Source organism: Lithobates pipiens, unplaced genomic scaffold (genome assembly GCF_037356315.1).
Source record: "Lithobates pipiens isolate NorthernLeopardFrog02 unplaced genomic scaffold, aLitPip1_a1.2 Scaffold_8, whole genome shotgun sequence".
NCBI lineage: Eukaryota > Metazoa > Chordata > Amphibia > Anura > Ranidae > Lithobates > Lithobates pipiens.
This window is the reverse complement of record NW_027507903.1, coordinates 480,237,099-480,257,676: the sequence shown is the minus strand read 5'-3', so window position 1 is coordinate 480,257,676 and position 20,578 is coordinate 480,237,099. Positions and strand designations below refer to the sequence as shown.

The following is a 20,578-nucleotide window of genomic DNA, read 5'->3' as shown; positions in this document are numbered from 1 at the left end:
TACAACCAAGTCTGTGGCAGAGACTTTGCATTTACAAGTTCTACAACCAAGTCGGTGGCAGAGACTTTTCTCTATCTGAACCATCTATCGGTTGCTAAATCTGCTTAGAGGAGATTTATCCGATGGCTGTAATATCCAGTTGCGAATGGCTATTCTCTGGATGCTATGGTGAGAAAATTATGCAGTTCCAAGAGTACCTGAAGTTCCTACCTATTCCCACTATCCTTTATTGAGAGACTGTCTTTTGTCTACCATTTTACAAATAAAAATCTCTAAGGTGGATCCAGTGTCTGTCTCTACAGTTCTTTGGGCCATCTACCTCGGGAAACCCCTAGACACATACGAGGCCAAGAAGGTACCGGTAAGCCCAAATTTAATCAGCCGCTCATTCGGGGGTAAGAGCTACATTTATAAGACATAGGACATAGTGTGGACATTATATAGGCGATATTTGAGGAGTAAAACACAGTATAGATATTATATTGGCTATATATGAGGTATAATTACATTAAATGGACAGTCTATAGATGGTTTATGATATAGTGTACACTGAATAGACAATATATATGTGATATAAGAAGTACAGAACACTGTATGGAAATTATATAGGCCCTATATACGAGTTATAAAACACACCATGGACATTATATATAGGCAATATACTGTATGAGGTATAGAACACTATATGCAGGGCCGTCTTTACCACGGGGCAAAAAGGGCAGCTGCCCAGGGCCCAGTCATTGTTGGGGGGCACAAAGCAGCTGCACCTTGTGACAGCGCTCCTCTCCCCACGGCCGCTCAAACCCCTCCCACCTCTATAAATCGATCTCTATGAGAGAGCAGAGGAGGAAGGGGTGGGGAAGTTGCACGAGCGCCAAACGCTATAGAAGAGCAGAGGAGGGAGGAGCGGAGAATTTACACAGACAGAAGCTCCTCCTGACTGGCAGCCTGCACAGACACACTGTGAGTACTCTGCAGCTCCACTCTGAAATTTTCTAGGTGGTGGGAGAGGAACTGGGGGGAGCTCTGAACTGGAGAAGAGAGCTTTGTACCCATACACAGACACCCCTCAGCCCTGCACTCCTTGCACAGCGCACCCCTCAAGCCTGCACTCTGTACATAGTGCACCCCTCATCACGGCACTGTAATGATGTGCTCTAACCTCTAGCACCATTAAGTCGTAATGATGTGCAGTAACCTTCAGCAACAAATCAGTGGACAGTAATGATCTCCTGTAATTTCTAGCAACCAAGTAGTGAGCAACAATATTGATGTGCAGTAACCTATAGCAACCATTCAGTGAGTGGTAAGGATGTGCAGTAACTTCTAGCAACCAATCACTTAGCAGTAATAATGTGCAGTCACCTCTAACAACCAATCAGCAAGCAGAAATTATGTGCTGTAAGCTCTAGCAACTAATCACGGAGCCTTATTGTGTGCTGTAACCTCTGGCAACCAATTGCTGCCTGATCTGCTGCAGTGAACTGATTTTGAGTCTAGCTGCTATTTATTGTATGTCTCAGAGTGGGGGCAAAAAAAAATAAAAAATGTTTGCCCAGAGTCCAATTAATATTACAGACAGCCTTGACTATATGGGTATTATATAGGTTGTATGTAAGGTATCTACCACTGTGTGGACATTATAAAGGAGACATATGAGTTATGGCATTTCTAGGCGATATATGAAATATAGAGCACCATGTGAATACTGTGTATGTGATATATGAGGTATAGAATACTGTGTGGACATTATATAGGAGGTATAGAGCACTGCCTGGAATTATATACTGGTGATATATGGGGTCACTTAATTATGTGGACATGAGGTATAGGCGAACACTGTACAGTATACAGCCCGTGTACGGACACAATATGGAGCGGGCTTCTCACACACAGTGGCGTCTTGTGAGGCTCTATGAAGACTGTCTCTGCCCGCTTTCCTCTCCTCCTCCTAAAGCAGAGCTGGGAACCGCATCCCTCCAGTCCGGGGATGAAGATTCCTCCTCTCTCAGGCTAGGCCCGTGAAATGTAGTTCCGGCTTTATGAGGGGGAAGGGAGGAGAGAAAATAGTCCTTGTGGAATTCCGCCGGGTTCTCCGGCTCTGCAGCTCGGTGGCAGATGTGGCGATTATAGAACATTGGTCAGGGAGTACGGATGTCCCTACCGGGTTCGGAACCGCCGAAGCCTGTCTAGGAGCGGACGGTCCGGGGAGACAAGGCGAAATATCAGTCCGCGGCAGGAGGGGAGAGCCAGGCGGGAGAGGGGGAGGAGAGGAAGCTCACACGCATCATGGAGAGGCCGGAGAGGGGCAACCGGGGGAGCCGGGAGCACTGAGGAGCCGCCGCCATGTCCGGGCCCCGCCGGTAACAATATGTGGAGCGCCATGCTGAGGAGCCTGCTGCTCTGCGGCCTGGGCTGCCTGCTGAGGGGTAAGTGACGTCCGTCCAGGGCTCTGTCTGAGGGACACCCGACCGGGTGTGGGTGGGGGGGGGTCCACACCAGGGGATGGACCCTAGGGGACTGGCACCTTACCAGGTGATGGGTGGATGGAGGGACTGGCACCATACTTTGGAACGGGGGCTGGCACTATACTGAGGGATATGGAGACTGGCACTACACTAGGGGTTAGGACTGACACTCCTTGGGCAGGAGGGGGGTGAGGGCACTATACCAGGGGCAGGAGGGGATCTGGCACCACACGGGGGGGGGGGGGGATCTGGCACCACACTGGGGGGGGGGGGATCTGGCACCACACTGGGGGGGGGGGATCTGGCACCACACTGGGGGGGGGGGGGGATCTGGCACCACACTGGGGGGGGGGGGGAGATCTGGCACCACACTGGGGGGGGGGGGGATCTGGCACCACACTGGGGGGGGGGGGGATCTGGCACCACACTGGGGGGGGGGGGGATCTGGCACCACACTGGGGGGGGGGGGATCTGGCACCACACTGGGGGGGGGGGGATCTGGCACCACACTGGGGGGGGGGGGATCTGGCACCACACTGGGGGGGGGGGGATCTGGCACCACACTGGGGGGATGGGGGGATCTGGCGCCACACTGGGGGGATGGGGGGGATCTGGCGCCACACTGGGGGGGATCTGGCGCCACACTGGGGGGGGGATGGGGGGGATCTGGCGCCACACTGGGGGGGGATGGGGGGGATCTGGCGCCACACTGGGGGGGGGATCTGGCGCCACACTGGGGGGGGGATGGGGGGGGGATCTGGCGCCACACTGGGGGGGGATGGGGGGGGATCTGGCGCCACACTGGGGGGGGATGGGGGGGGGGATCTGGCGCCACACTGGGGGGGGGATGGGGGGGGGGATCTGGCGCCACACTGGGGGGGGATGGGGGGGATCTGGCGCCACACTGGGGGGGGGGATGGGGGGGATCTGGCGCCACACTGGGGGGGGGGGATGGGGGGTATCTGGCGCCACACTGGGGGGATGGGGGGGGATCTGGCACCATACTGACGGGGGGGGGGGGGAGATGATCTGGCACCATACTGACGGGGGGGGAGAGATGATCTGGCACCATACTGACTGGGGGGGGGGATGATCTGGCACCATACTGACTGGGGGGGGGGATGATCTGGCACCATACTGACTGGGGGGGGGGATGATCTGGCACCATACTGACGGGGGGGGGGAGAGATGATCTGGCACCATACTGACTGGGGGGGGGGGATGATCTGGCACCATACTGACTGGGGGGGGGGGGGAGATGACCTGGCACCATACTGGGGGGGAGGGGAGATGATCTGGCACCATACTGACTGGGGGGGAGATGATCTGGCACCATACTGACTGGGGGGGAGATGATCTGGCACCATACTGACTGGGGGGGAGATGATCTGGCACCATACTGACTGGGGGGGAGATGATCTGGCACCATACTGACTGGGGGGGGGGGAGAGAGAGAGAGAGAGAGAGATGATCTGGCACCATACTGACTGGGGGGGGGGGGGAGAGAGAGATGATCTGGCACCATACTGACTGGGGGGGGGGGAGAGAGAGAGAGAGAGATGATCTGGCACCATACTGACTGGGGGGGGGGAGAGAGAGAGAGATGATCTGGCACCATACTGACTGACTGGGGGGGGGGGGGGAGAGAGAGAGAGATGATCTGGCACCATACTGACTGGGGGGGGGGGGAGAGAGAGAGAGATGATCTGGCACCATACTGACTGGGGGGGGGGAGAGAGAGAGATGATCTGGCACCATACTGACTGGGGGGGGGGGGGAGAGAGAGAGATGATCTGGCACCATACTGACGGGGGGGGGGGAGAGAGAGAGAGATGATCTGGCACCATACTGACGGGGGGGGGGGAGAGAGAGAGATGATCTGGCACCATACTGACTGGGAGGGGGGAGAGAGATGATCTGGCACCATACTGACTGGGGGGGGGGAAGAGAGATGATCTGGCACCATACTGACTGGGGGGGGGGGAAGAGAGATGATCTGGCACCATACTGACTGGGGGGGGGGGGGAAGAGAGATGATCTGGCACCATACTGACTGGGGGGGGGGGGGAGAGAGATGATCTGGCACCATACTGACTGGGGGGGGGGGAGAGAGAGAGATGATCTGGCACCATACTGACTGGGGGGGGGAGAGAGAGAGAGAGATGATCTGGCACCATACTGACTGGGGGGGGGGGAGAGAGAGAGAGAGATGATCTGGCACCATACTGACTGGGGGGGGGGGAGAGAGAGAGAGATGATCTGGCACCATACTGACTGGGGGGGGGGGGAGAGAGAGAGAGATGATCTGGCACCATACTGACTGGGGGGGGAGAGAGAGAGATGATCTGGCACCATACTGACTGGGGGGGGGGAGAGAGAGATGATCTGGCACCATACTGACTGGGGGGGGGGAGAGAGAGAGAGAGATGATCTGGCACCATACTGACTGGGGGGGGGGGGGGGAGAGAGAGAGAGAGATGATCTGGCACCATACTGACTGGGGGGGGGGGGGAGAGAGAGAGAGATGATCTGGCACCATACTGACTGGGGGGGGGGGAGAGAGAGAGAGATGATCTGGCACCATACTGACTGGGGGGGGGAGAGAGAGAGAGATGATCTGGCACCATACTGACTGGGGGGGGAGAGAGAGAGATGATCTGGCACCATACTGACTGGGGGGGGGGGGAGAGAGAGAGAGATGATCTGGCACCATACTGACTGGGGGGGGGGGGAGAGAGAGAGAGATGATCTGGCACCATACTGACTGGGGGGGGAGAGAGAGAGATGATCTGGCACCATACTGACTGGGGGGGGGGAGAGAGAGAGAGAGATGATCTGGCACCATACTGACTGGGGGGGGAGAGAGAGAGATGATCTGGCACCATACTGACTGGGGGGGGGGAGAGAGAGAGAGAGATGATCTGGCACCATACTGACTGGGGGGGGGGGGGAGAGAGAGAGATGATCTGGCACCATACTGACTGGGGGGGGGGGGGGGGAGAGAGAGAGAGATGATCTGGCACCATACTGACTGGGGGGGGGGGGGGAGAGAGAGAGATGATCTGGCACCATACTGACTGGGGGGGGGGGAGAGAGAGAGAGATGATCTGGCACCATACTGACTGGGGGGGGGAGAGAGAGAGAGAGATGATCTGGCACCATACTGACTGGGGGGGGGGGAGAGAGAGAGAGAGATGATCTGGCACCATACTGACTGGGGGGGGGGGGAGAGAGAGAGAGAGAGATGATCTGGCACCATACTGACTGGGGGGGGGGGGAGAGAGAGAGAGAGATGATCTGGCACCATACTGACTGGGGGGGGGGGAGAGAGAGAGAGAGATGATCTGGCACCATACTGACTGGGGGGGGGGGGGAGAGAGAGAGAGAGATGATCTGGCACCATACTGACTGGGGGGGGGGAGAGAGAGAGAGAGAGATGATCTGGCACCATACTGACTGGGGGGGGGGAGAGAGAGAGAGAGATGATCTGGCACCATACTGACTGGGGGGGGGGGGGGAGAGAGAGAGATGATCTGGCACCATACTGACTGGGGGGGGGGAGAGAGAGAGATGATCTGCCACCATACTGACTGGGGGGGGGAGAGAGAGAGAGATGATCTGGCACCATACTGACTGGGGGGGAGGAGAGAGAGAGATGATCTGGCACCATACTGACTGGGGGGGGGGGGGGGGAGAGAGATGATCTGGCACCATACTGACTGGGGGGGGGGGGGAGAGATGATCTGGCACCATACTGACTGGGGGGGGGAGAGAGAGAGAGATGATCTGGCACCATACTGACTGGGGGGGGAGAGAGAGAGAGATGATCTGGCACCATACTGACTGGGGGGGGGGGGGAGAGAGATGATCTGGCACCATACTGACTGGGGGGGGGGTGATCTGGCACCATACGGGGGAGGGGGGTGGATCTGGCAGTATGGTGATCTGTCACCATAGTGGAGAATGGGGAGGGCTGGCACTATACCAGGAGTAGGAGGATGTTGAGGGTTGGCATAATACTAGAGGCAGAAGTTGAGGGAGATGGGGACACTAGCGATAGGAGTTGGCAACTGGCATGGCATCATAGGCAGACCAAGTTGAGAAGTAATAAAATGAAGTAGGTTGGAGGGGTGAATATCGGCTGTTATAGTGCTGTGTACACTAATGGCTGACCAATCTGCAGACAATCTATGATTTGGGCTGGATTTTGCCATCTCACTGTTGATGTAACCCTGGTTAATGTTTGTAGACCTACTTCTTGGTCATCAGAACTGCCAACTTCTTCTAGATCACCTTTATCTCTTGGGACTGATGGTCCCTTGCACAGACAGATCCTATACTTTGTGCAATGTACTAGCAACATTCAGTAGGTAAAAGATGACACAGAGTAAACATGAGGGGGTACTTCTCTTGGCCTTTGAGTATTTTATTGGCTAAAAAGTTTTTTTTTTTCTTTTTCATTTTTCTTGCAGCCATAATAAGCTTGGTTTTGAAGAGACCGGTGTATTGCAGACCTTCTCTGCTGTGTTTTCATTTTAAAGCGGTATTGAACCTAACAGCAAATATTTTATACTGCAGCCTACCAATTCCTAGATGTAATGGCTTTATTCGTTTTTTATTTTTTTAGGCATTTTCAGGTGTCCTGCAGATATAGCAGTTAGAGGATTGAGACAAACCATTTAGCACTGACAGGGGTGCTTACAATGGTCCATCTTTTATTTTATTCATGTAAACCCTTTTTCCTAAACGGAAGAAACTGTTTGCTGTAAATACTTAAAAAGGTGTGAGCTGGCGTTTGACTTCAATTTGTTAGGTGTCTCTGTTGCTCCTTCATCTAGAGTGGAAGCTCTGTAATACAGGGGTTCCGATCACTAGGTGAAAATAGAAGTAAAGTAGCCTAAAAAACAAATGCAGATACCGCATCTAAGGACCGGTGAGCTGCAAAATATTTAATTTATGGTTTTGGGTTTAATAAACTTTAAGTCTGGAATAGTTACCTTACCCACCAGTTCAGTTGCTTTTGTCCTATTTAAAAGTTTAGGTAATTGCCATTTCCACTTGAGATCCATATAGACCTGCCATTGTTTATGTTGGCTTTTTCTCTCCCGTGATTACTCCAGAATCCTTGGTAAAAGCACTCATCCCACACAATTAGTTGGCGAGGTAATGGCTTTTACATAAACCACCAGTTGTTATGAATTATTTTTTTTCCATGGTAACTAAAGATTGATGTTTTCCCCCTTTTTTTTTTTTTTTTTTTTTTTTATTTATTTTTTTTATCATATGCATTTGGCATTTGGAGTAAATTTCTGTAGTGAAACCTTTTTTGATTGTTTCCTTGGTCACATGACTTTTTGGGGATAATATTTGACTGTAAATTATATTGAAAAAAAGTATGTATTGAATAGTTGGGTACTACAGACACACGCATGTGAACGCAAAGCGAGTCCAAGAATAGATGATCTTTGGCATTTTGATTTGAATGAAAAACGCAAGCTTTCTGAAAGTTCCTTTAAAAATCGTGGTTTGGTTTGTGAAAAGCTGCAAGTCAGTGCCCCTTTTCTTTGTGTAGCTCGCCAGCAATGGAAAGGTTAAAAGTCACTGACAAAAGGCTCCTGCATTCCTGTATGATGTGGGAATGAAAACACTTTTCAGATGTCTGCTTAATTGTAAATGCTTCTACCAGAATTCGTCTTCCACTCAGATCTGTGCACGGGTGAATCTGATTAATCTTGCAGAAGGGAAACAGTTTGTTAAATTTGGAACCTATTACAGTTTTCCCCCCATTAGTGTGTGAAAGGGAAATTAAATCCTTTTTTGATGAGCACTCTCTGGCTAACAATCAGTGCAATTGCTATTTTTTTTTTTTTTAATATTTTTAGGGCACAAAGATAAAGAAATAGGAGATTGTTTTGGCGATTGCCAAATAACTTTTTACTGTTTCCTCCTTGCTTTGTTTTCATTTGTGCACTTTGGCCAACTGAAAAAAAACAAAAAACTGTTTGATGCAATTCCACTTTCTCCAGTGAAGCCTATGATGCACTCATTGGGTATGAAATGTAAAATTTATAGTATTTTCCGGCGTATAAGACGACCTTTTACAGTAAAAAAAAAACGGGCAAAAAGCTCCAGTCCCAAATTGAGTCAGCAGCTACAAATACTGTAGCCACTGACTTTTGTAATAAGGACACTTTCCTGTCTAGGAATCCAGCGCTTTTCTCACCTGAACTAATTATTTTTTTGGAGCGCTGGAATCTTAACCAAAGGAAACTGGCAGTGGAGCCTTGTGGCTACCTACTGCGCTTTAATAGTGCTGCAGTCTTCTGGGACCTGTGATGTGTCCCAGAAGGCTGTGGGGGGGAAGAGGGAGGGCGGATCTGAGCGGGAGCGGCTGCAAACGAGCAGAGCTTCCCCTTTTGGGTGAACTTCCGCTTTAAGAACCAATCCAAGCACATGCAGAAATCTTGGAATCTTGTTGCTGCAGCTTGACATTTTCAGAAGATTGAATGTAACTCTTAGCCTGGGTTCACACTAGATGCAGAGTGAATTTGCTGCGGATTCGGCACCGCATCTAAATCGTAACCCGTCCATGCATTGCGGAGTGTATGTTACCAACACCTGGCAATCGGTTTGCAAATACCCATGCGATACAATTCTGGTGTAGACAATAAAGGGTACTGCACCAGTGTGTTTCACCGGTGTGATTCAAGCCATACAAATCCATGGCTCAAATCGCACCCCAGAGACACTGCATGTAATTTGCACAGTAATGTGCGGTGATTCCTGTGCAAATTACATGTGGTATCTTGCGACTCAGCAGTGTGAACCTGGGCTTAAAGTGATTGTAAAGCTTTGTGTGTGTGTTTTGTTTTTTTGTTTTTTTTGTTTTTTTAAGTCATACCTTCCTCCCCTGTGCAAGAGAGCAGACCCAATCCCCCTCTTGGCCCCCCCGGTGGCGCTCCTGGCTCCTCCTCTGCATAGAGTGCACTCATGCAGGTGCGCTCCCGAGTCCTGCAGCTGCGTCTATTAACACCGACCGCAAGATTCAGCCCCGTCACTGGCTCCCACGACACTGGATCTTATGGATGGCAATGGCTCCTGCTGCTTTCAATCTATCCAATGAGGACACTGGGCTCGTCACCACACCTTAACAGCTCATTTAAAGCTGATCTCCAGGTTTTAGTGATGTTTAAATAGTTTGGACCACGCTGGTCTAAATGAATTCTTTACATCAGTAACACCTGCAGTGGCTGTCAGTTCTGTATGAACTTTCTGCATACAGTGGTGTGTTTTGGCAGCCAGGCAGGAATCTCCTATCTTGCTCCCGCAACAAAATCTAGCCGGGCTGAGCGCTACCCAGCCATTCACAGGGAGCATTGTATTCTGTTACAGACTACCTCTGGCTGAGGTGGGGAAATTGCATCACAAGGCTACATACCTTTTTAATATATCGCTGATAGGCACTGCAATTGTTGGTGAAGTAAATAGTTTGCTCAGACCAGCTTGGGCTAAACAAACTATTTAAACTTCAGTTAAAGTTAGCCTTAATCTGATCATGGACACGATAATTTCCTGCATTCAGCCCAGCGGGCTGAACAAGAGAAATCTGTAGATTGCCTTATCCATGCTGATCAGAGTGAATGGACAAACCACCCGCTGCCGCCTTTTGCAGTCTGACAGCTGGCACCTGTGGCTGTTAAAATACCTGAACAGTAACACCCCTTTCACACCAGGGCATTTTGCAGGCGCTATAGCATTAGAAATAGCGCCTGCAATCCGTCCTAAAGAAGCTGCACCATTGTATGGGGCTTTCACACTGCAGCGGTGCGCTGGCAGGATGTCAGAAAAAAGTCCTGCCAGCAGCTTCTTTGGAGCGGTGAGGGAGCGGTGTGTTTACCGCTCCTCCACCGCTGCTCCCCTTTGAAATCAATGGGGCAGCGCTGTATTGCCTCCGGCAAAACTCCGCTATTGCCGACGGTTTTAACCCTTTCGCAGCCGCTAGCGGGGGTAAAAGCGTCCCGCTAGCGGCCGAAATGCGCCGCAAAACCGGCGGTAAAACGCCACTAAAAATAGTGGCGTTTTACCGCCGACGTAATGGGCGGTGTGGTGTGAAAGGGATTCTTACTGCATTTGGCTGCAGTCACTGTTCAGCTGACTTTTTTTATTTATTTATTTTTTATGCCCTTCTCTTTTTTTGATTTCTGAAAGAGAGCTTTTGGTTCAGGCCTTGTCGCCAGGCAAAATTCACAGGGATTGGCTAAAAGTCGAATTGTGTTGACCAGCTTTAGTTGCACTTGTGGTTTGAATACTAACTGCACCACAGACTAGCACAGCCATGCTTTGGTGCCAACAGGCTTAAAATCCTTAAGACTGACTTTACACTGTTCACAGTAATGCACATGTGTAGGTGTGACTGGGCCAAAGTTTCTTTGTTTTTCACACTAAACTGCAGCACATCGATGTAAACTAGCTCCATAGGAAAGAATGGGATTGCTATTGAAAATAATGCATTTTATGGAGCAAAAATGCAAGTGTTTTGAAAGTGTCCCTCAGGTTTTTCAAAACTAGGTGTTGTCAGTGTCGGGGATTGACAAATCTAGAGAGCAAGTGTTTCTAGAATATTATAGCTGATGCCTCACTTTTTATTTTATTTTTTATTGGTGGAAACGTATTCCCTGGCCTCACTTCCTAAAAATGCAGTCTGGCTTCTAGATTGGGCTGATTGGCTCCTAAATAATGCATTATGCTGTCTTCTACGGGTCAGCGTATGGCCGCTGTATGGTAAACATGCTGCACTGTGCAGAAAATATACTAAAGCCGCTTGTTAACATCTGAAGAAACTTTCCTCCCCCATCTGCCTGCACTGTCAGTAATGAGCACAGTTCTGGGGAAAAGTGTGCAGTCTGCTTTTGTTAGGGTCACTCTGGGACAGACAGTATGAGGGATGCTTGCCAGTCTTTTCACAGCTTTTAACGGAGAATCTTCTTGCTCTATACAGCTTATGAATCTCGCCTGATGTTGTTCACACACCTGGAAATCTTTATCCGCCTTCAGTGGCAGACTTCTTTAGAAACAAACAGCTAATAATTTTGATTTGTGAAACTCTCCAGGAATCCTTACAAAATCTATATTTATACAGTTTTTCAGGCCTGAAAGTGGCGATTGTTTAAAGTGTTTGACATGTAGCTGAAACCAAGGCTTGCAGACAGAAAAAGCTAATGGAATGCAGATGTGAGCTAGATACATAATGCCTCGGTTCTCTACAGGCCCTGTTGATTGTCAGGGACTCCGCCTGTCGTCCAGAGTTTACAGAATATATCTAACTCTGTAAACCAGAAAAGCCCCGTCCATGTCTGGAACAAAAGGCCCCTAGCCTTTGTCTGCTCTTGAAATGCATTTGGATGGTGTCAAATGGTAAGCAACGTGAAACTTGGTGATTCTAAAAGCAGAATTTTTTTTTTTTTTTTTAATCTTAATGCATTCTAAGTATTAAGGTAAAAATCCTTTTGGCATAGGTCTAGTCAACAAAGACCTACAAAATATACAAAAAAACGCAACTTTCCTTGGTAGGAAAAATAGCTGCATTTAAAATGCAAACCCTGCCTAAAATATTATACTACTTTAGATCATTTACCAATCCCAACAATTTTTTTTATACAAAATATATAATAGTGTATGGAACGGAAAAAACTACAGGGTGGCATTCTCCATTTTAACCACTAGAAAAATCTTTGTGAGGAATGAATCTACCTGACATCAAGAATTATTATTGTGCAACCTTATTGGATCAGATGAAATTTTGGTTCTCTACCACAGATGGTTAAACATAGAAAAAGAAGCCACCAAAAGACACGACTTATACGCCCTGGCAATAACTTACTCTATACTTCCAAAGAATAACCTAACTTGCTTAGTATCAGAGCTATATGAATAGCCTGGAAGCATATACTTTCCAAAACTAAAGTCATAAAAAAAAAAAAAAAAATCCATACTATCTGTACCAACGGGAACATTTAATTATTGCAGAATACGCCTAAATGTTGATGAATGGGTCAAGGAAGGATATCCTCTTTTATATAAATCTACCTTTGCAGTATAAAATGATAATTTTAAGCAAACTAGGAAAGTACACCCATTTTTATTTTTTTTAAAAGCTCAATCCCAATAATCCTATATAAATCCCCCTCAATAATGTGACCACTTTCTTACTCAACGTAATAACCAAAAAAAAGGGAATTTCCTTTTTTCTATGAACTAACTACCCAAATAATAAAAACGCACCCATGATTAAATGGGAGAAAGACTTGGCTCAATAATTCCTTTGGGACCAATGGGGAAAAAAGGCATTAATTTATCCAGTAAATCTGCGTGTATTGAACACTGGGATAATGCACAAAAAATGCTGTATAGATGGTATTTGACCCCATATAAATTCTCAAAAATATATCCCTCTACATTTGTCTTATGTTGGAGATGTAACAAACAGACAGGTAGCCTTCTGCGCATATTATGGAGCTGTAAAAACTTGCAAAGCTTCTGGAACACATGAGCTTCATTTATAGCCGACCTTACGGGAAACCTAACCAAACTTACTCTGGCCACAGCCTTACTCGGCCAAAATGTGGACATATACCCAACAACATTTAGAACAATAGTAATCCATACACTAATAGCAGCAAGGCTCACTAGCTATAACTAGCCTCTGGAAATCCAGGGACTCGCCCAATTTATCGACAGCTATAGCCAGACTAAATATTCAAACTCAGTACAAAGGTATGCTTGCTTATAAAAACTACTCCACCATCACATAAAAAATGGAATACTTGGCTATCCCATCCTAGAGCATCCAACTACTTAAGAGAGTAACTTTTAACTTATCCTTAAAATGTTTGTAAACCCTCCCCCAGAACTTTGTCCCATGTAAATCAGCATAAAAAACCCTAATGAACACTGCTTGTAGATATCTCCTTACTTGCTTAGTATTGTTGTAATCCTTTTTGTTCTTTAGAAAAAGTCACTGAGCATGCCCAGATCTCCCCTGATTTACGGCACACTCTGTTTTATCTATCTGTTATCAGTACTTCCTACAGCACTGAACTCCCAGGAGGCTGCTAATCACTCAGAGCTTCCTTCTACACACCATGTGAGGTGACATACAATGTAAACCAGGGAATGGGACAGCAGTACTGCAGTCTTAGCTGAAGCTGATAGGACACATACAGGCAAACACTAGGTAATCAGCACAAGTAAACACTATGAAATAAAACAAGTCAGCTATGAACAGGGAAGCAGGGTTGCCATAGAAACATTGGATTGAGAAGGAGGCTTGGTTAACAGTACATGAAGTGCTCAATGTAAGGGCAGAAATACACTCCACTGTGGACTCAGAAAACAATACTTAAGATGGCACTGCCTAACCCCTGGAAACACGTTTTTTAAAGTTTTCTTTAAACAGTAAGTAATATGCAATTTTGGGCTGGATTACAGTGGCTATAGAATAGATTGATAATTACTTATTATAATGGACTAAATGAAAAGAAGCATCTGAGTGGGAGAGTTTACTTCCTCTTTAAGTTTGAAGTACCATTAAGGCATATATGTGAATATCTTTGTAGTCTAGCAACTTGGACATTTTCAATTGGATTTGCAAGTTTTGTTTCGTTCATTTTTTTTTTTTTTTTTTTTTTTTAACCCAACTATTTAGTAAATTTGGTGGCCTGTCCATGCCTACAGTTAGAACCCATTAGGGGTAGGCTGGTACAGGTTTTCAAGTATTTTTTATACTTGCGCAAAAACCTTTTTTAAATCAATGTAACCATGTTGGATACAGATGACTACGGCAAATGAAAATTTGTATTGTTAAAAAACTTTCAATAAAAAAAATGTTAAAGTCCATCTAAATGTAAACCGTTCATTAATAAAAAAAAAAAAAAAGTGAAAAACCCTTTGGTGTGCAGTTTCCCCCGTAGCCCACACTTACCCAAGCCCCATCTCAGTCCAGTGATGTGCACGACAGCAGCAACTCTCCCACGTCTTTGCCTCCTCATTGGCTGAGACACAGCAGCAGGGGCCAATCGCTGCCAATCGCAACCAGTGGGAAGGGAGAGTGGTGGGACCATGCCATGCGAGGTGGAGCCAAGCCATGCTTCTTCTAGACGCACGCAGGTGGCTTGGGAGCAAGCATGCACAAGTACCTCCACAGCACGAGACCTGAGAAGAGGAGGATCGAGAATCCTGCTCTGTTCAATGGTTTTGCACAGAGCAAAGTATGTGTTTATTATAAAAAAACTAAAAAAGCCTTAACTATCATTGTTAATGTTTGATTTTATTAAATTTTTTTTAATCTGTTGTTCTACATAGTATTTTATTAGCATAATATGGCTCATTACAGTACAATATTTATTTAGTAGTTTAGTATTGCTGCCGTTAGTAATCTTGTTGTTTTTGAATGTAACTGTGTATTTTAGTAAGTTCCCTTTTGGAATTAATAAAGTATGTTAAATCTGAATATCACTTTAAAGCAGTATTAAACCCAAAACAAAATGTAGAATATTGTACATATACCAATCGCACCTCCAGTATTAGAGTGCTCCCCACTCTGGGTGATGGAGCACCTTTTTGGAAGCAGCATTGTCAGTTTGGGGAGAGGGGAGTGTTTGATGCACTAGCAGATTTTGATATACTAAAGCTACTTTCACTCCCAGACTGCCCGATCCTTGGCAGTGAAGAACCGCTAGTTTTAGTGGCGATGGGCGGGAGTGGGGTGCTTATAACCCTAAAGAAGGGGTTAACAAGGAGTAAAAAGCACCACTGCCGAAGAGCTTTGCAGGCACTTTGGCAGCGCTGCCCATTGATATCGATGGCAGGGGAGATTTAGGAGCGGTGTATACACCGTTCCCGTATCGCCCCTAGGATGCTGCTTGCAGGACTTTTTTTAAATTTTTATTTATTTTTTCGTCCTGCAAGCGGACCACCCCAGTGTGAAAGCACTCAGGCTTTCACACTGGAGAAGCTTGAGAGGTGTTTTTCAGGGGCTTTACAGGTGCTATTTTTAGTATTAGAATGCCTTCAGTGTGAAAGGGATCTAAGAAATTGAAAGCAAACTTCAGCTAAAATTTTATTACAAAAGAATCAAAATGTTGCTGTAAATGCACCTGCGGGAAAAGAAAATGAATGCAGCCATCACATCTAAGAACATCTATGAATTGGTAAATTGCAATATAATAGGTGTTTGCTGCCATTCGTAGCATCGTGCATTACCACATGGTCACTGGGGTGTGTTGTGAAGGAACAGTGTAATGTGGTGTTTACTATTTTCTTGTTTTTGTCATTTATTTTTCTTCAGTGCACACCACTGTTGTGCACACACACAAATCCCAATAATTCTACTTTCACACTAGGATAGCGGTAAAGCGCAGCTCGTTTTCGTGCTAGCAGTGTTTTCCGGCTGTTAGCAGGGTGCTTTTAACCCTCTCCAGCGGCCAAGGAAAAGTTAAAAGCGCCGCTGTCAAAGTGCTTCGGTAGCGCAGCCCATTGATTTTAATGGCAGGGGCCGTTAAGGAGCTGGGTATACACCACCACAAAGATGTATGACTTTCTTTTCCCATCCTGCAAGTGCACCGCCCCAGTGTGAAAGCACTCTGAGATGCGCTTTGCAGGTGCTATTTTTAGTGCTAAAACACCTGAAAAGCGCCCAGTGTGAAAGGGATTTAAACGAATATTGATTGGTTTGCGAAAAAGTTATAGCATCTACAAACTATGGGATATTTACTGGAATTTTTTAAATTTTTAATTTTTTTGTGCTTGGATCTTAATTTTATTTTTTATTTTATTTTTTTGTATGTGAATTAGCTTATCCCTGCACCAGACCTGTGCTCTTGAAAAAAACAGGTACAGTTGTTATTATGACCTGCTGATTGTTAGGAATGCTTCCCCATGTATACAGTTGTTTGACAAACTCTCTTTTCCCTGTCATCAATTTGTATTTAGGTGTCTGTTTATGAAGCAGTGAAAAAATGTCTTTGCTTCATTCTCAGAGGAGATTGTTCTCCTCAGGATGGCAGTTTATAAAGCTTTGTAGGTAGTGTGAATTCTGATACGGATCGCAGCTTCATAAACTGCCCGTTTCTGTGTCAGTCAATGAGAATTCTCTGTGTGTGGAGATCATCGGTTGGAGAATATGTAACCAATCCCTTTTGGTTGACATTTTCAGTGAATGAAATCTAGCGAGTCACTAAGAACTTACTGTATGCCCCAAAAAGTGCCACGATGGTTTCCTATTTCCGTTAATTACATTTTTGTTTCTACTTTTGCATTAATTCTCGGCTTTAAGAGACTAACTAACTGACTTCTGATTACATTTTCCTAGCGTCTCCGTTGCTGTTATATGCCAACCGGCGTGACCTGCGGTTGGTGGATGCTGGAGGAACAAAGGGGAACTCGACTGTGGTGGTCAGCGGCCTGGAGGATGCAGCAGCTGTGGACTTTGTATTTTCCCGAGGCTTAATTTATTGGAGTGATGTGAGTGAAGAAGCAATAAAGAGGATTGATTTTAACAAAACTGTGAGCAATCAGGATGTTGTCATATCGGGACTGGTATCGCCAGATGGACTGGCTTGTGACTGGTTGGGAGAGAAACTGTATTGGACAGACTCGGAAACCAATAGGATAGAAGTCTCAAACTTGGATGGCTCTTTACGGAAAGTAATATTCTGGCAAGAACTGGATCAACCACGAGCAATTGCCCTGGATCCTACCAGAGGGTGAGTGAGGCTTTACATAAATGTAAATTTTTTCAACAAGTTCTTTAATTTTATAACCCACTTTGAGTGTAATTGGTGCCGTTACCTTGCGATAACCCAGACCGAATTAGATCTGACTAAAGGCTCGTACACACAATGAGAATATTGGAGTATTGGTCGTGTGTGTGTGTGTGTGTGGGGTGGGGAGCCGGGTTGTCTTTTATAGAAAATAAAGAGGTTACTACAGTTATGAAAATTCTCGTGCAACATGGTAAAACTTTGAAAATGTTGTGTTGAGTTGTAATTTATTCTTTTGTTAACGGGGCATGCGTGGTCTTGCTCTTCTCATTTCTTTTGTACAAACACTGTACTGATTTAAAGAAAATTGTCTGATCTGATATCGTACTAGAAATTTTTTTTGTTTGTCCCTTTGGATAATTTCAGATGAACTGTTGTGATCGGTTGTCGAAAGCTGTGCATTTATGATCTGATTATCCTACGATTGCTCTGAAAGCTGTATTTTTCAGATAATTAAATAAACCTGAACCTGTAGCAAAAACCTAAAAAACAAAATGGTTAAAGTGATGCACCTATAAATCTAGTCCAAGAATATAATAATATGTAAGCGACTAAAGTCGCCATTCAGCTTTCAACATCATATAGCATGGATATACACACATTTCATAAAATATAAATATTGATACAAAAGTGCTCAAGTGCACATAAGTTTGTGATACTCTGACCACCGAGGATCCGTTTTTAGTGTCCTTTAACCACTTCCTGACCGGTGCACGCCGATGTACTAAAACAAAGCCCAGCCCCCCACAGTAACACACCCATAGGAACATTTAACCCCTACACTGCCACCCACTGGTTAACCCCTTCACTGCCAGTGTCATTTACACAGGAATCACTGCATTTGTATAGCAGTGATTGCTGTATAAATGACTGGTCCCAAAATGTCCGATGTGTCCTCTGTAATGTCACAGTCACAATAAAAATTGCTGATCGCCGCCATTACTAGTAAAAAAAAAAAAAAAAAAAAAATTAATAAAAATGCCATAAAACTATCCCCTATTTTGTAAACGCTTTAACTTTTGCGCAAACCAATCAATAATCGCTTATTAAGATATATATATATATATATATATATATATATATATATATATATATATATATATAATTTTTTTTTTTTTTTTGAGGATATTTACTATAACAAAAAGTAAAAAATAATGCGTTTTTTTTTTTTCAAAATTGTCACTCTGTTTTTGTCTATAGCGCAAAAAAAAACGCAGGGGTGATCTAATACCACCAAAATAAAGCTATTTGTGGGGAAAAAAAGGACATCAATTTTGTTTGGGAGCCACGTCGCACGACCGTGCAATTGTCAGTTAAAGCAATGCATTCCCGAATCGCAAAAAGTCGTCTGGTCTTAAGCCAGCAAAATGGTCCGGTCTGAAAGTGGCTAAAGCAGAGTTCCGCTTAAAAAAGTAAATAAATAAAATCAGCTGCTAAAAATACTGCAGCTGCTGACTTTTAATAATCGGACACTTACCTGTCCCAGGGTCCAGCAATGTGGGGGATCAAAGCCCCGCTTGTCTCCCCCCTCCGCTCGGTGGCACTGGCATTTTAACTGTAAGGCACCCACTGCGCATGCGTGAGCCATGACTGGCCGCGCAATAATCTGGGACCTGTCACGTGTCCCAAATTGCCTAGAGGTAGGGGGAGAGGCGATCTCCCTTCCAGCGCCGAGGGAAGTGATGTCAGGAGCCCAGGCGCTGAAGGAGGCAGATTTAGAGGGACCACATAGCAACAGGCATAAAAAGGTTAAAAAAACTAAAAGTAAATACATTTGGACGTTTTTTATTTTTTCATGCACATTAATGACTTTTTTTTTTTCTGGGGTGGAACTCCACTTTTTAATACAGCAATAATATATGTAACTTGATAGGTGACACTGAATATAGAAATCTGCAGCAGTGATTACACTCAGGTGTTCCCCACCCCAAGGTAATGGCCGCTCACCTCAGAGCTTGCGACCTCGCAATTAAGTTTGGTCAATACATGCTTTTGAATTATCAAAGCGTATTCCAGGTTAGGTTGCAAGGTCCAAACACTGCTCAAAGATGTAGCCTCCTCGCATATAAATATAAAAAAAAAACTCCATAGTGTGATACCGTTTTAAAAGGGCTTTGTTCGCAGTAAATAAAATCTATTGTAGGGCACTCACATGGGTCTGGTGCTCTATAGCATGCCTTAATAGCGCCAAGCCGTGGATGAGATTGTGTGCTCCTACTCCATAAGGTAGACCAGCTGTCTCCTGCGCTGTCCAGTCCCCTCCCCTACGTGTGTCGATACAAGGGGCAATATCGTATCTTCATCAGGGAGCTGCTGTTCATCACCCCCCCCCCCCCCCCCCCCCCCCTGGTAAGGATACAATATTTCCTTGTAAATATTGTATAAGTTTTTTTTTTTTTTTTTTTTTTTTAATAAGTGTAAAAATAAAAGGTAAAATAAGAGTTTTTTTTAAATTTATTTTTAAAAGCGCCCCATCCAGCCGCGCTCGTGTGCAGAAGAGAACACATACGTGCGTCGCGCCCACGTATGAAAACTGTGTTCAACCACACATGTAAGGTATCTCTGTGATCGGTAGAGCGAGAGCAATAATTGTAGATCTAGACCTCCTCTAACTCAAAACTTGCAACCTGTAGAAATATTATTTTATTTTTTTATTTTAAAACGTCGCCAATGGAGATTTTTAAATGTAAAAGTTTTGTTTCCATTCCACGAGTGGGTGCTATTTTTGAAGCGTGACATGTTGGGTATCAATTTACTGGGTGTAATATCTTTCACAATATTAAAGAAAAAAAAGTGGGCTAACTTATTTTTTAATTCAAGAGTGTGTTTTATAAAAAAAAAAAAAAAAAAAAAAAGTGAGCTTGTAAGAACGCAGCGCAAATACAGTGTTCTAAGTTTAATTTTCTAGCAAAAAAAATGTTTTTAACTTATAAATGACAAATCACAGAGGCTCGGCCCTTTTTTAAGTGGTTAAACTACATAGTTGATAAAGCTAACGTAGAATGTACAATCGGATTGTATAGTGTATGGTCAGCTGAAAACATTTTTTATCTGCTTCTTTATGGTACTTGGGGGAAGATTGGCTAATATTGTACACATGTTACCAGATTGTGTAGTGTTCTTATTGTGTTCCTAAACGTTGGCCAGGCTGCAGAATGTTCTTGTCTTTCAGTGCATGTGTGGTCAAGATGGAGTACATTCTTGATTGTGTGTGGCCTGGTCTAATGTTTGAACATCACTTATGTGCTTCAGATTATGACAGCTTCTCTAATACTATTTCCCTTTTTTTTT

General features: G+C 45.5%; 1 protein-coding gene across 1 annotated transcript in view; it reads left to right on the top strand.

Annotated features, from left to right (window-relative positions):
* The first annotated feature begins 2,243 nt into the window (after positions 1-2,243).
* LRP6 (LDL receptor related protein 6) overlaps positions 2,244-20,578 on the top strand; it is a 146,910-nt gene continuing 128,575 nt past the window's right edge. Inside the window, exons 1-2 of the mRNA XM_077468806.1 lie at positions 2,244-2,429; positions 16,837-17,230. Coding sequence (XP_077324932.1) covers positions 2,372-2,429; positions 16,837-17,230 — 452 coding nt within the window. The 5' untranslated portion in view covers positions 2,244-2,371. The remainder of the gene's footprint in view (positions 2,430-16,836; positions 17,231-20,578) is intronic.